Raw genomic sequence first — 14,753 nt, forward strand, 5'->3', positions numbered from 1 at the left:
GAGCACATCCTGTTCGATGGGACTTTATTGGCAAGTCTGAATAACGCAAAAGGCTATATGTGACCTTTAATCGAATGCTGATATTGTCCTGGATTTTGAGCGTGAAAATCAATTACGTACATGTGTAATTGATGCATGAGGGGAAAAGGAACCTTCAAGCAAAAAATGATAAGCTGGGACTGGGACTGTTTAGTAGACCAGACACCCCACTGAGAGATTCTCTTAAGGAGGAGCTCTGTGTACTTTCAAGCAAGGTCATAAAATACGAGCCTTGGGTAGATACTTCTCCTCTTGGCGTTAGCCTTCCAGTCTAGCATCTGTTTCAATGTAGGTTCTCGTTTACTCTCTTGCTTCCCTATGACTCCCTGGAGAATCGTGTAGAGGATTAACAACTGGAGCAGATGATGGTTACAAGGATAGCCGTGATATTTTCAGCTGAAGTGTAGTAGTACTGTCCATCTTCCCTCTAAGGTTCCAATGGACCTGTCTGATTGAATTAGATAATGGAATTTTATTTGCATTGATGTTTTGGGTGCCAGATCATGGTGTCAGAACACAAGCAGAATACATAGGGCGGTGACGTTTAGTGCAACACTGATGTCAGTCTAATTAGGTTTGTGTTTGTTTGGATTTGGCTTGGGTTTCTGGCCAGAGTTTCACGATCCCTGGCCACCAGCCTCAAGGATAGAGATCGAGAACCAGTGGAAAACACCTGTGCTCTCACTGGAATAGTGAAGAAAGTGGATCCATGCAGATGTCTGTCCAGCTACAAGGAGACCTCTGAGCAGATATCAAACTGACCGGAGCTGATTTATATGTATGGAAACACGTAGGGTATCACCACCCACGAATCCATCACAATAGCGATGTCTACACTATAATGTATCATCCTAAATTCACACCACTTTTTGAGAGCTGGTCCCTCAGCTCAGCTGGTGGTGTTGTGATTGCAATTGCAGGTTGGTTGGTGTAAGTGTGTGCGTTCTGGAGGGGGAAGAGACCAAAAGGAAAAAAAACGGCACTCTCCCTTTCATCTCAGTTTCATCTACCTTTCATGTGTTCCACCCAAGGAGCGCAGCAGCTCATATCCAAAACCACCGTTTGAAGCCTTTCAACTCCATTAGAGATGCTTCCTGCCTGTCCTGCACCCTGTTAGGTAGTTTCATCTCCCTAATTATCTTTATGTCAGGCTCTGTGCGTGTGTGTGTGTGTTGGGAAGGGAAATTTGTGAAATTCTTTTTTTAATCATTCTCTCTGTGAAGGGTTAGGTATAGGGGGTTGGTTATTAAAGGGCATGTCCAAGCAGATGCACAAAAACCGCAAGGGCCTCGTCTGAAGATCTGCATTACAGACAACTAATTAGGGATTAATAATTTCCGTTTTTGCTTTTGTCTGAGGCTGGGGAGATGACGGAGCCTGTTGCAAACCATCTGAGGTGTCCTGGTTCTCCTCAGTTCTTTATGAGTGGTGGGGGTGGTAGAGGAAGCTTTGTTGTTTTGGCACAGGTGGGATCCAAAAAGGAAGTAAATCAAAAGATGTTTAGAGAGTTTGCACAGAGCTCTGAGCGAGATCCGGAGGGCTACAGACTTGTTTGGCCTCTGCTGATTCCATGATGTTGAAAATCTTAATCAAAACTTAAGTCATCACACTTTTTTTGTGGCAAAAGTGCATAGAGAAGGAGTGCAATACTGACATCGTTGTCATAATAGTATAATAATACAAAACACTGCTATGAAAACTCTAGTTAATCACTAATCAGTAAAATGGCGTTTCAAAGGAGCTTGGCAATTCACAGCGGTCAAAGGAATTTGACAAGGAATCCAATTGAATGACGCTGAAACATAACTTGGCCAATAGTGTAGAGCTTTCAGGTGAATGCTTATCACACTTATATAAATGCATGGAAATGAATCAGGCCAATTATAACAAGATTTGCTAAGTGGTCATATCGTATAACTACTTTTCCCGCAAGAAGTCCCAATGCAAGAAATGCCTTTGCCATATCGTCAGGAGTTAGTGAGCTCAAATCCCGTTGACGCCATTAACACCCACCGCTGGTGGTCAAGTGAGCAAATTTGTCCAAGATCTCTAGGGTGGGAAGGATGGCAATCTCTCAAAGACATGATAGTCAATCAGGGGCATGTCTGAGTTAATGTGTGTAGAACGGGGTAGATAGCGATTTCCTCCGAGTGTGTAATACTGCCTTGTGATGTAGCACATGTATTGATTTGCAAACATGCGTTTGGCTGACGTCATGTGTCTTACAGGAAGCATGTGTCAACCTTCACCCTGCCTGTTGGTAGCTACTGCATGACTGGGGAGATCTGGGGAGATCCGGATAGTAGGAGGGAATTGGCAGGTGACCAAATTGCTCTAAAGTTTGATTTAAAGAGGACTGAGATCACTTCGCTCAGACTCTCTCAGACTGGTTGGCTTTAGCCTGCACCCAAGTGAGCTTGCTAAGTTTTCACCTACCTATAAAAAAAAATGTGCCAGGGCTTCATTCAAACAGTATCCTGCATCAACCGATATAAAACATGTACTTAGGAAATGTTTAGAACCTGTCTTGTAAGTGAAAGGCAGATTTGTGCCTACCTGACAGAATGATTGATGTGTCTGCTGCATTTCTCTAACCTTTTAGGAAAATAAAGTCAATATGTTTAGCAAAGCACATAATCAAATTTTTAAACCTGTCCTTAATCTGTTTGGGAACAATTCCTGCTTCGCTGCATCATTGCTCACGATCTGTGTGGCATTGCCGCTAATTGGCATCGCTGTGGAAAAGCGCACTTGATTTTGAATGTTTGTTTTGCCTTTTATTTTGTTTTCGTAGTTTTTAATTGGAATCGCTGGGTGGGCAAAGGCTGCTGAACTTACACACACACACACACACACACACACATGCTATTTAATTGCTAAACTCTGAGGCACCATTCCTCTGGGTATATTTGCACTTGTAAGGTATGGAGTTAGCTTCTTGTCAAAATGATTCATAAGGCAACACAAAAATCATGTTTTTATACCTTTATTTCTATTTACTTCATTCCCTAACATGTAACAAACTCTATATAGACTTCTCAAATCATTATTCATACATTCAGTGTACTTTATGTCCCACTCAATTGGTGAAAAAATGTATGTTTTGGATCGTTTGTAGCTGTAATATGTCAAAGTCCGATTTAGCCCCATCCCCTCAGATATCTTGCGTGAGCTGTGTGATTCGCAATTGTAGCATGTCTATTCTAAACATTTGCAGTACATATAATCACCTCTTCTTGCTGATTATTTTTGACAGGAAAATAACTGCATAACAGAGTCTTAACGATCCCCACGCATCGCACATGGTGACTCCCCAACCTCTTCCACCTCCCGAGTGAGCCACTGCTCATTAGGCACGACGCCTGGGTGGATTAACCACATTAAGACTTGCGGATTTTGCACATGTACACCCGCTTACATCTGAGCTGGAACTGTAAAGGAAGTTTTTACTAGACCCAAATTTATAAACCATTGGGGTTTTTTTCCCTCAAGCATGTTACACTAAACTACAACAGACCGAATGTGTACCATAGATAAGTTCATGTCACCATTATCTTTAAACCTATGCTAAAACATTTCTACACTGATGCGCATGGTCTCACCCGGGATGACTCCGCCCTCATCCATCAACCACCAGGTGAACTAAGAAATCTTGCCTCATGTGGGTGTTTGTCTCGTGTGGGTGTGGCCTGTCCTGCATTTTTTTGTTGAAGTAGCTATACACAGCTTCTAAAGCTAACTGATTAAGATAACTGTAGTAGCTACATGCACTAACCCGAGAAACCAAGCCCTTCCTTTCAAAACAAGACAAAATCCAGGTTTATAAGCTATTCTTGTGTCAAACAGTCAATATGAACTAACTACAGTCAGGAAAGTTGTGATTAGGGAACCGAAGTAATGGTGGACCGGTCAGAGGAATCATCAAGTCAGGATTTGTCATTGTCAATGTGTCATATGTGCTAATTTGTACAGAATTATTAAAAAATCTTGGTCTTCAAGTTACGCTGGATCCAGCTTGCTTGTCTGAACATAATGGACAATATGACAACTGAAGATACAAAAGGAAACATAATAATTTCCTTTTCCTTGATGTTGGATTTTCCTTTAATTTGTCACCACCAGATACATGTTGTAAATGTGTGTGTTGATATGCAATGTCAAAATCCTGTGTATTGACAAATAATGAGCTTTTAATTCCGATGTGGTTTAGGGAGAAAAATAAAAAAATAAAAAATGGCGTGTGAAAGAAACCGAGAGCTTTTGCTCATAACAGGGGTTTGACTCTAAACCAAAGTAAACATCTCTCCAAGTGGATTATGACGTTATTCCGCCATGTGTGTGCATGTGCATGTATACGCCAATGAGAGATGTCACTGCAAACTACAAACAGAGAGGGCAGCTTTAAGGGCTTTGTCAGAATTTCTAGAGCCAACGGGACAACACGCGGCATATTAATGCTCGATATGATGCATGGTTTGAATTCCTGCCCAGAATGATTGCGCATAAACACACACGCAAGCTACACATGGAACCACCTGCACACACTTAACCTCACACAATGTGAAATAAATTGTGTTGAAAAAATAACACTGTGTGCATTTCCTATGAGCTTGTTTGTTTTTTTTTTAATTCCGTACAAGATCCCAGAGGACAATAGCCTCTCTGCACTCTCTCTCTCTCACTCACACACATACACACACATTTCTGTTCTAAAGCTGTGATTCAAGGATTCAAAGCACACAGCTTTAATTCATTTGATTAAAAAGAGAGAGAGAGAGAAAAAAAAACGATTTGGAGTGCTATGGCAAAATCTCAAGTTTGATAATGGGTGGAAAAATTGCGATTCGCCAGCTATTATGCCCAATCAGGCTGCAAGGCAGGAGGAGAAGAGAGTAGAACCAGATGGACCATGAGATGCTTGAAGACGCGGGGCAAAGTAGCACCATAAAAAAAGGAGAGAGAGAGAGAGAGAGAACCACAGAGTCACACAGAGGCACACCCATCAAAAAAAGAGCTGGAGGCTCCAGATGTGGGTTTCTTCCTTCGCTGGCAAGTACGGCAGAGTGACGTGTATGATGGTGGCTCAGTGGTTAACGTTCTCATCTAATGACCACAAGGCTGTGAGTTCAATTCCCAGTCCTCATGTCTATGTTTGGATTGAATTCTGTCTGTAAGGGGAGGAAAAGTGGGAAATCATTGGCTCACCTGTTTTGCTTTTCGCTTTCTTCGAGGGCTGCTTCTTCTTGATGATCTTCTCAGTGGCTTCCTGTTGCAGGGCCAGATCTTCTTCCTCGTCTTCGGCGATCGACTCGGGGATAGCCTCGCAGCATGCTAGGAGAAGAGTGGAACCGTTAACGTACGACAGCGTTAAGCAATATTAGATTTTCATTAGTGATGGATTCTATAGCTAATATTGATCTGAAGTCCAAGATTTATATTAATGCACCCCTTTTAATATGTTATCGTTTCCATGGCAACAGCTAAATCACAAGGACAAGTATGGCAGATGAGACACCTAATGAGACTAATAATGAACAGATTTGAAAAAAGGTGCGTATGTGCTGGAGAAGCGAAATATCCTGAAACTTCCTCTGTACATAACCCAACACCTATCAAATCCCCGCTGGCTGTCTGCACAGCAAGTCCCCAGACTGTGTCTGCTGCTCCCTATCTAGGGATCAACCTGCATTAGGGGCCCTTGAGAAAGGAGCTTATGAATTGAACCCCTTGTGCCGCACCCTTGTGTTCCGTACAGCCTTTCTACAATCCCTTAGGTTGTTTCCCTTCCCGTCCTACATCCTCAAACACAGTAAACCCCCCAATCCACCAACCTTTCCACCAGGCTGATTAGGATAATCCCATTCAATAAAGGCAATCTGCTCAACAAGCAGTGCCGGCTGGCTATTAGATTTAGCTAACGTTAACAGTTTTGTTTTTCCAGGGTTCACGCTTGAAACCGGATACGAGCTGTTGTTTTGACAATGTTATAATCTGACAGCCTAACGGAATGGAAGAGGTCGGGATCACCGTCTACCTTGGTTGGATCAACAAGAGGAGGAAACAAGTCCCTCCTGCTAGGATAACAAGGCGGTGTCAGCGAGTGGAAACAGCAGCCGCTGGTTTGCGTATCTGGTTGGAAAGGGGATTGGTGTGAGAACGCTGAAGAATGGTGTTGTTGGCCACCCTGGAGAGCCTGATACACCTCAACAGCCTCGGGCTGCTATTTGGTTTATATTGCCTGTATCGTGTATAATAGCTGAGATTTGAATCGGTGGTAAGCAGAACTGAATGAGATCAGACATTTAGTGATTTGATATAACATTCAGAGCTTTACAGAGGTTAGTCATAGTGTATGATAGTACAGCTTCCTCACCGATGACTATTAAAAGACAGATTCAGCTGCCTTTCTGCCAAAATGCTGAGAAAATCGTGTATTCAAGTACTGTGTCTCAGTCACTCAGGAAAATTCTACACACACATTTCCAGTGACTTTGAATCCGAGAATCCATAAGGAACATCTCCCTCCATGAATTATTCAGTCTTATACTCCTCTTCAGCGTGCTTCCTCTTTCCTCCCTTGGCAGAACCTCTTTTCCACTGGAACATGTCCAAAAAACAAAAAAGAAAAAAAAAAGTCTGACTTTAGACATAAGACGAGATAGTGTGTGTCTGGCGCGCTCGTCACAACTGCCTTACGAAAATGCAAGCAGCAGAAGCAGACAAAGAGCTGCTAGTTGAACTTTGTTTGCAAGGTGAAGAGATTTAAAGGTTGTATTGATGGCTCTGATATTGAGTTTCACTCACATGATGCACATGATGCCCTCTTTCACGTACATGAGCTTACAGACTCCCACGATTGGCTAGTGTCGCTGAGATTTAAAGGAAAAACAGTGCATAAAGACAGCATGGATATTTTTACTCTCTAAATCCCTGATAGCTTTGGGATCATTTTGATTTGAACCCACAATCTCCAAAATGTACAGATGATAACTGAGAGTAAAGGATTTAAGTGCCGCTCTATCGCTCTCTATAGACTAACATGACATGAGTACTAAATCTCACTGCATCGCTATCAGCAAGAAGTCGAAAGGCATCGTGTACTTTAATGTGTAAAATACAGTGGCTGAGAAGTGCTAAACACAATAACATAACTGTATCAGAAAACAAAATAACAAATCAACAAAACCACAAACAAAATAACAAATCAGAAAAACAAAATAACAAATCAGACAACAAAATAAATCAGAAAACAAAACAACAAATCAGAAAACAAAATAAATCAGACACCAAATAACAAATCAGAAACCAAAATAACAAATCAGAAAACAAAACAACAAATCAGACAACAAAATAAATCAGAAAACAAAATAACAAATCAGAAAACAAAACAACAAATCAGACAACAAAATAAATTAGAAAACAAAACAACAAATCAGAAAACAAAATAACAAATCAGAAAACAAAATAACAAATCAGAAAACAAAACAACAAATCAGACAACAAAATAAATCAGAAAACAAAATAACAAATCAGAAAACAAAACAACAAATCAGACAACAAAATAACAAATCAGAAACCAAAATAACAAATCAGAAAACAAAATAAATCAGAAACCAAAATAAATCAGAAACCAAAATAACAAATCAGAAAACAAAATAAATCAGAAACCAAAATAAATCAGAAACCAAAATAACAAATCAGAAAACAAAATAAATCAGAAAACAAAATAAATCAGAAACCAAAATAACAAATCAGAAAACAAAATAACAAATCAGAAAACAAAATAAATCAGAAAACAAAACAAATCAGAAAACAAAATAACAAATCAGAAAACAAAACAACAAATCAGACAACAAAACAACAAATCAGACAACAAAATAAATCAGAAAACAAAACAACAAATCAGAAAACAAAATAAATCAGAAACCAAAATAACAAATCAGAAACCAAAATAACAAATCAGAAAACAAAATAACAAATCAGAAAACAAAATAACAAATCAGAAAACAAAATAACAAATCAGAAAACAAAATAAATCAGAAACCAAAATAACAAATCAGAAAACAAAATAACAAATCAGAAAACAAAATAACAAATCAGAAAACAAAATAACAAATCAGAAACCAAAATAACAAATCAGAAAACAAAACAACAAATCAGACAACAAAATAAATCAGAAAACAAAACAACAAATCAGAAAACAAAATAAATCAGAAACCAAAATAACAAATCAGAAACCAAAATAACAAATCAGAAAACAAAATAAATCAGAAAACAAAATAACAAATCAGAAAACAAAATAACAAATCAGAAAACAAAATAAATCAGAAACCAAAATAACAAATCAGAAACCAAAATAAATCAGAAACCAAAATAACAAATCAGAAAACAAAATAAATCAGAAACCAAAATAAATCAGAAACCAAAATAACAAATCAGAAAACAAAATAAATCAGAAACCAAAATAACAAATCAGAAAACAAAATAACAAATCAGAAACCAAAATAAATCAGAAACCAAAATAACAAATCAGAAAACAAAATAAATCAGAAACCAAAATAACAAATCAGAAAACAAAATAACAAATCAGAAAACAAAATAAATCAGAAAACAAAATAAATCAGAAACCAAAATAACAAATCAGAAAACAAAATAAATCAGAAAACAAAATAAATCAGAAACCAAAATAACAAATCAGAAAACAAAAAAAATCAGAAACCAAAATAACAAATCAGAAAACAAAATAACAAACCAAAAAAATAACAAGTCAGAAAACAAAATAACAAATCAGAAAAACTAAATAAAAAATCAGAAAACAAAATAACAAATCAGAAAACGCAAGGACAATTGGAAAACTGGAAAAGGTTTTGAGGGGTGTTCCTTCCTCAAGTGGAGGAGTTTAAGTATCTTGGGGTTTTGTTTACAAGTGAGGGAAGGATGGAGCGTGAGATTGACAGACGGATTGGTGCAGCGGCAGCAGCAATGCGGTCCATGTACTGGTCTGTTGAGGCGAAGCTCTCGATTTACCAGTCAATCTACGTTCCTACTCTTACTTATGGTCATGAGCTTTGGGACATGACCGAAAGGACAAGATCCCGGATACACGCGACCAAAATGACTTTTCTTCACAAGGTGGCGGGGCTTTCCCTTAGAGATAGGGTAAGGAGCTCTGTCACCCGGGAGGAGCTCGGAGTAGAGCCGCTGCTCCTCCACATCGAAAGGGGCCAGTTGAGGTGTCTTGGGCATCTGTTTCGGATGCCTCCTGGACATCTCCCAGGGGAGGTGTTCCGGGCATGCCCCATCGGGAAGAGACCCTGGGGAAGACCCAGGACACGCTGGAGGGACTATGTCTCTCGGCTGACCTGGGAACGCCTTGGAATTCCCCGGGAAGAGTTGGTGGAAGTGAGGGAGAGGGAAGTCTGGGCATCCCTGCTTAGACTGCTGCCCCCACGACCCGGCTACGGATAAGTGGGAGACAATGAATGAATGAATGAATGGAAGGTTTGTGACATCTTTCACTCAGGATATACAAGAAGTAGGAAATTGAGTGCAACTTTAAATTTAAGAAAATAACAAACATATAAATTTATATTTATAAGAAAATAGAATTCATTCAGCGCTACTTTGAGAAAGGACGTTCATATGGCATGATTTTGGATATACTGATAGCGTATCATGGCGTAAAGATTAGTTTGCGATGTCTGTCTAAAAACACACCTGAAGAACACAGGAATGTTTTGAAGACTAAATTATACCAGATTAAAGGATGTAAGGAGCGCTATAAGATCAGAGCTGTGTTCATACACACACCAATCCACTTTCTACTGCTGCAGCTACTGCTGGACTTCCTGTATATCCTGAGTGACAGATGTCTCGTCCAATCAGTGATAAGAATTCTATTCGTAAACTATACCTACCTTTATCGTTTTGTCTATTTGTCGCTGTGTTTTCTGATTTGTTGTTTTCTTTTCTGATTTGTTATTGTGTTTTCTGATTTTTTCTTTTCTTTTCTGATTTGTTGTTTTCTTTTCTAATTTGTTTTTCATTGTTTTCTGATTTGTTTTTTTGTTTACTGATTTGTTATTTTTTGTTTTCTGATTTGTTTTTGTTTTTGTTTGTTTTCTGATTTGTTTTTGTTTTTTTTGGATTTGTTGTTTTGTTTTCTGATTTATTTTTTTTCTGTTTTGTTATTTTGTTTTCTGATTTGTTTTTCTTTGTTTTTGCGATTTGTTATTTTGTTTTCTGATTTGTTGTGTTTTCAGATTTTTTATTTTGTTTTTTCTGATTTGTTATTTAGTTTTTCTGATTTGTTATTTTGTTTTGCACTTCTCAGCCACTGCAGTAAAACCTTAAGCAAAGAGAAAACACACTAACATGTCGATGTTTACTCAGAATTTCGTTACGGTATAAATCTTCCAGACCACTGAAGATTCATTATAAAGATTAATATACAAGTGGATTTTTCCTTTTAGGCAGCCTGACTGGTTCTCAGCATCAAAACACACTTCATCATCATTACTCACAGTTAACAGCTGTGACCGATAAGCAAATAAACCTTGCACAAATTTTATTACAATTGACATATTATGTAAAGTGGAATAATACGGTTTCCAGAGAGGATTTCGTGGGACGCCAGCGATTGAGTGTTGTGTAAAAGTCATTTGCAGGTGTGTTGGACATGCTTTTTTACCAACAAGTTTCCTCTGCACATAACTGCGCTCATGGCTGGAAGTGGAATATAAAAGCGTATAAATCACGCACAAACAGATTGGACGAAGCAATAAAGGCCACATGAATATGTAAATGCACGTCTTCAGCAAGACTTCAGCTGAGGTGCCTAAGAAGAGCGTGACTGTGGGAAAAATGCAAACACACTTCCTGAAAAGAAAAGAAAAAAAAAAAACAGTCAGACGCCTCGGTGGAGGTATAAAAAGAGTCCCTTGACGGAGAACAGGAACTGCGGAATACATTTAAGGCCTCCGAAAAAGAAGCTGAATGGGGGACAGCGCAGGAAAGACATCTCAAATCTGCTGCCTAAATGCAGTGTGTTACACTAACACAACACACACTCCTAATACAGGACAACACACTCCTTACAGATCAACAGATAGAAGATCGGTAATCTTACTATGGATGTCTAAACATTTAAGAATAAAAAAATCTTGAGAAATCATCCGAAATTTACATGTGCTGCTGAATTCTCCAGTCTGATTAGTTGATTAATTTTCTTTCATGGTAGTTCTGACTACAAGATTTATAATAATGTCTATAGCAACACTAATACGCATGGCCTTGTACTGTATGATGGATGCTCCACGTCATCTCAGACCAATAACAAGACAAACAGTTTTCTGGAATTTCCTTCGGGATCAATAAAGTATCTATCTATCTATCTATCTATCTATCTATCTATCTATCTATCTATCTATCTATCTATCTATCTAACAAAGAAAATGTATGATCATTATTGTGGTGATTTTTCCATACAAGATGTTCATTTACATTGTATGGAAGGAGTCTCCAGTACTAGTACGTGTTCTCAATAACATGACAAAGTTTTTCCATGTCTTATATAAGGTCTCTGATATAAACGATCAGAGAAACTGACTTGTTTTGTTTTATATTAAATGATGTTCCTTAATTAAGTATAAAAATATTAATTGATGGAAATGTTTTGTGGTTATATAAATAGATAAATGAAGTACCTGCTGTTAAAGGAAAATAATCAACTTTAGTGTTCTGGGCCTTATCGTTGATTATTTTCCTTTAACAGCATGCCACATTGTGGCACATTTTTTCCTTACCTGATACACATTCTACCTTTTAATTATTTGATTAATAAGCTTATGTATGATATAAATTGATTTAAAGGTGATTTATTTTGTCATTGAGTTTATTTGCTTACACTTATATGCTTATGAATGTCCAAGTAATACACAAAAACTCACACAATCCTCAGTCCAACAGCAAAAATAGCTGTAACTGTAACAGCCCTAGTACCAAAGCTACTCAAATGATATACAGAAAAAAAGAGAGAGATAAAACAAAAGGTCAGGAGCTTAGAAGCTTTTACTTTTGTCAAAGATTGCCTGACACGATATGAGAGAGAGATTCAGCTGGCCCGTTTAGATCGGGTCTCGGCCTGACCCAGGTCCTGAGTCCGAGCCAGCACTAAGGCCGGGAAGTGATGGAGAAATCCACAGCACTCTGTCCTAATGTCTCTGTGGGAGGACATTAAGCTCTGGTGAAGGGTTCAGGAGACTTTTAGGCTGTGAGGCAGGTGCAGTGTGAGACGTACAGGAAGTAAGTTTGAGGGACAGGAGGGAACGAGATTGGCTTTTTAATCCGTTAAAAAAGACAGAACGAGACAAAGCAACAAATCTCGACAGAGAAGAGAGAAACAAAAGACAGGAAGAGACAAATCAGAGGGGTCTGCCTTTGTGATTTGTGTGTGTGTGTGTCCCGAGCTCGGCGTTAGGAAGCGCAGGGAGTCAAGGCAACGTGTCATACAGACACAGTTCATCAGGGAGAAGGAATGCTCGCTGGACGGCTGAGAGCAGCTCGTCGCTCTCCTCCGCAAGTCTCCATCCGTCCAATCTATCCGTCCACACTCTATTCCTCTATCAGCTCTCGCTATCACGGAGGAGGACGGCGTGAGATCATCGGCTGTCTACATGTCCCAGCTGCCTCGGAGGGGAGACGAGGCCAGATCACCACAGAGAAAGAGAGAGAGAGAGAGAGAGAGAGAGAGAGAGAGATGGAGGAAGACTGAGAGGCAGACAGGGAGAGATATTAGGGAGGAGAAGGGATCTGATAAGAGGCAGCAGACGCAGAGAGGAGGGGAGAGGAGAAGACGATGACACTCACTCGATTAATCATTTGTACATTCCTCAGAGAGCTGGAGTGTCCTCATCAGACAGAACCCCCCCTACTCTCTACACCTCTCTCCCTCCCTCTGTCCCTCTCTTCCTTTTCTGAAGATGGGATTATCCTCGGTAAGAGAAGAAAAAAAACAATCACAAAGTCTCCAGCTATTTGATCTACATAAACATGCGTACACGCTCTGAAAACACACACCGACACACACAGGAGCTGAGAATGGGGGGCCTGACCGAGCAGAGAGGTCTCTGTTGCTGCCGGTGTTGGTGGAAACGTAAACACTTTGCATTCACAGCCGGTTGAAAAAGCAACGGGTAATAAATTACTGTTTATCTACAGCCTGACAGGCTTTAGGTCGAATGGGAGCCGGCTGTGTGTTTTGGCTCCGAGCCAGGAAGTGAGGAAAGAGAGCAAGAGAGAGAGAGAGAGAGAGAGAGAGAGAGAGAGAGAGAGAGAGATTGGAAAAGTGAATCAGGGCTGCCACCCACATCACATGATCACTTTAGCAAAGCTGGGATGCCATGCACGTGGAAGACACATTAGATACTGTATGCAAAGCAGTGTTTGTGGAGGAGCTTGAGTTGCATGAAGTGCGTCTGGGTGGCGGCCGTGGCCGTGAAACGAACTGCAACCGCCACAGACATGCTGATAAAATCACGGCTACAACTTTTAATGGAGTAAATTCACCTTTTACGCTAGCTATTTCAGGGATTTCATTGGAATTTCCACTATATTTGTTTGTGTAAATGATCCTGCAAATAATTTATGAATACATTTGTTTGTATACAGCTTAATAAATGAGAGCCCTTGAGAGGAGTCTCACAAGAGAGCCTCTTCTGGGCACAGGATACCCTTTATGATTACAGTAGCAGCTCTTTGGAAGGTCTTCGTTGATTTGCAATGGTGTTAATCATTCTCATCACCAAGTAGGATTTGTTCCTGCTGCTCGGAGCCAACTTGATTTGATGTTATTTCGCCAGTACACAGTTCAGAATCGGTGCACGAGAATTCATGGAAATGATTAACGCGTCAAATTGACGGCACTGATTCGTGTCGACGCTATTGAGTTTCTTTTCGATGCCTTTGAACCAACCCTTTATGGAAATTGTGTGACTACGCAACCAAACATTTTCATGTTGAGTTTCCAAGAACTTATTCCCATCTTCGAGTGTTTTCAGAATGCTTCGTTTTCCATCATTTACAGCCTCAGAAGTAAGATGCTTTTGTTGCCAAGACGTTATAGCCAATACCTGGTCAAGTTACAAAAAAACGACTGTAAACCTTATAGCCTTGTTTCACACGGCTCCTCTCTGTCATGCGGCCAAAGACCGCATGTACATGACACGGCCTAGAAAGAGGTGAAAGCTATGCAGAAGAAGAATCAGTGGTTTTCTGCTCGTAGAAATGAAGCATCGGGGGTGATTGGGGGGGTGTAAGGGGGTTGTGGTTGATGGCTGGTAGGGCAGAATTAGGGTGCTTTAGGAAAGCAGAGGATTACAGGCGGCTTCTTCAGCCCCCACTGGGTCCTATTGTTGGAGTTTAATGATGCGTAGGAGCCTCTGTCCTGATGGGCCCTGCTGAGGGCCTGGAGCCTTTAAGGTATGTAGAAGCACACAGCCAGACAATAAACACACTGATCAATGAAACGTGGTCTTTAACAACATCCGTCGGAAGCTCTTAAATTTTAAAACAGGACATTCTTGCAGTCAAAGACAAGTGAAAGTGAATCACAAATGATGAAATTCCTGGATGAAATGGTCTAAGTACTGAGCCTTGCAGAACTCCTTATTTGTATGTAACAGTGAGTCAAGACTAAAGATTTTTCACATGCATAC

At 39.8% G+C, this 14,753-nt stretch overlaps 1 protein-coding gene across 4 annotated transcripts in view; it reads right to left on the minus strand.

Annotated features, from left to right (window-relative positions):
• bbs9 (Bardet-Biedl syndrome 9) overlaps nucleotides 1-14,753 on the minus strand; it is a 110,125-nt gene that overhangs the window by 37,275 nt on the left and 58,097 nt on the right. For all 4 annotated transcript variants that reach the window (XM_058418108.1, XM_058418106.1, XM_058418107.1 and 1 more), the window contains one exon: nucleotides 5,245-5,370. In XM_058418108.1, the coding sequence (XP_058274091.1) occupies nucleotides 5,245-5,370 (126 nt within the window). The remainder of the gene's footprint in view (nucleotides 1-5,244; nucleotides 5,371-14,753) is intronic.

Source organism: Hemibagrus wyckioides, linkage group LG20, assembly GCF_019097595.1.
Source record: "Hemibagrus wyckioides isolate EC202008001 linkage group LG20, SWU_Hwy_1.0, whole genome shotgun sequence".
Classification (NCBI taxonomy): domain Eukaryota; kingdom Metazoa; phylum Chordata; class Actinopteri; order Siluriformes; family Bagridae; genus Hemibagrus; species Hemibagrus wyckioides.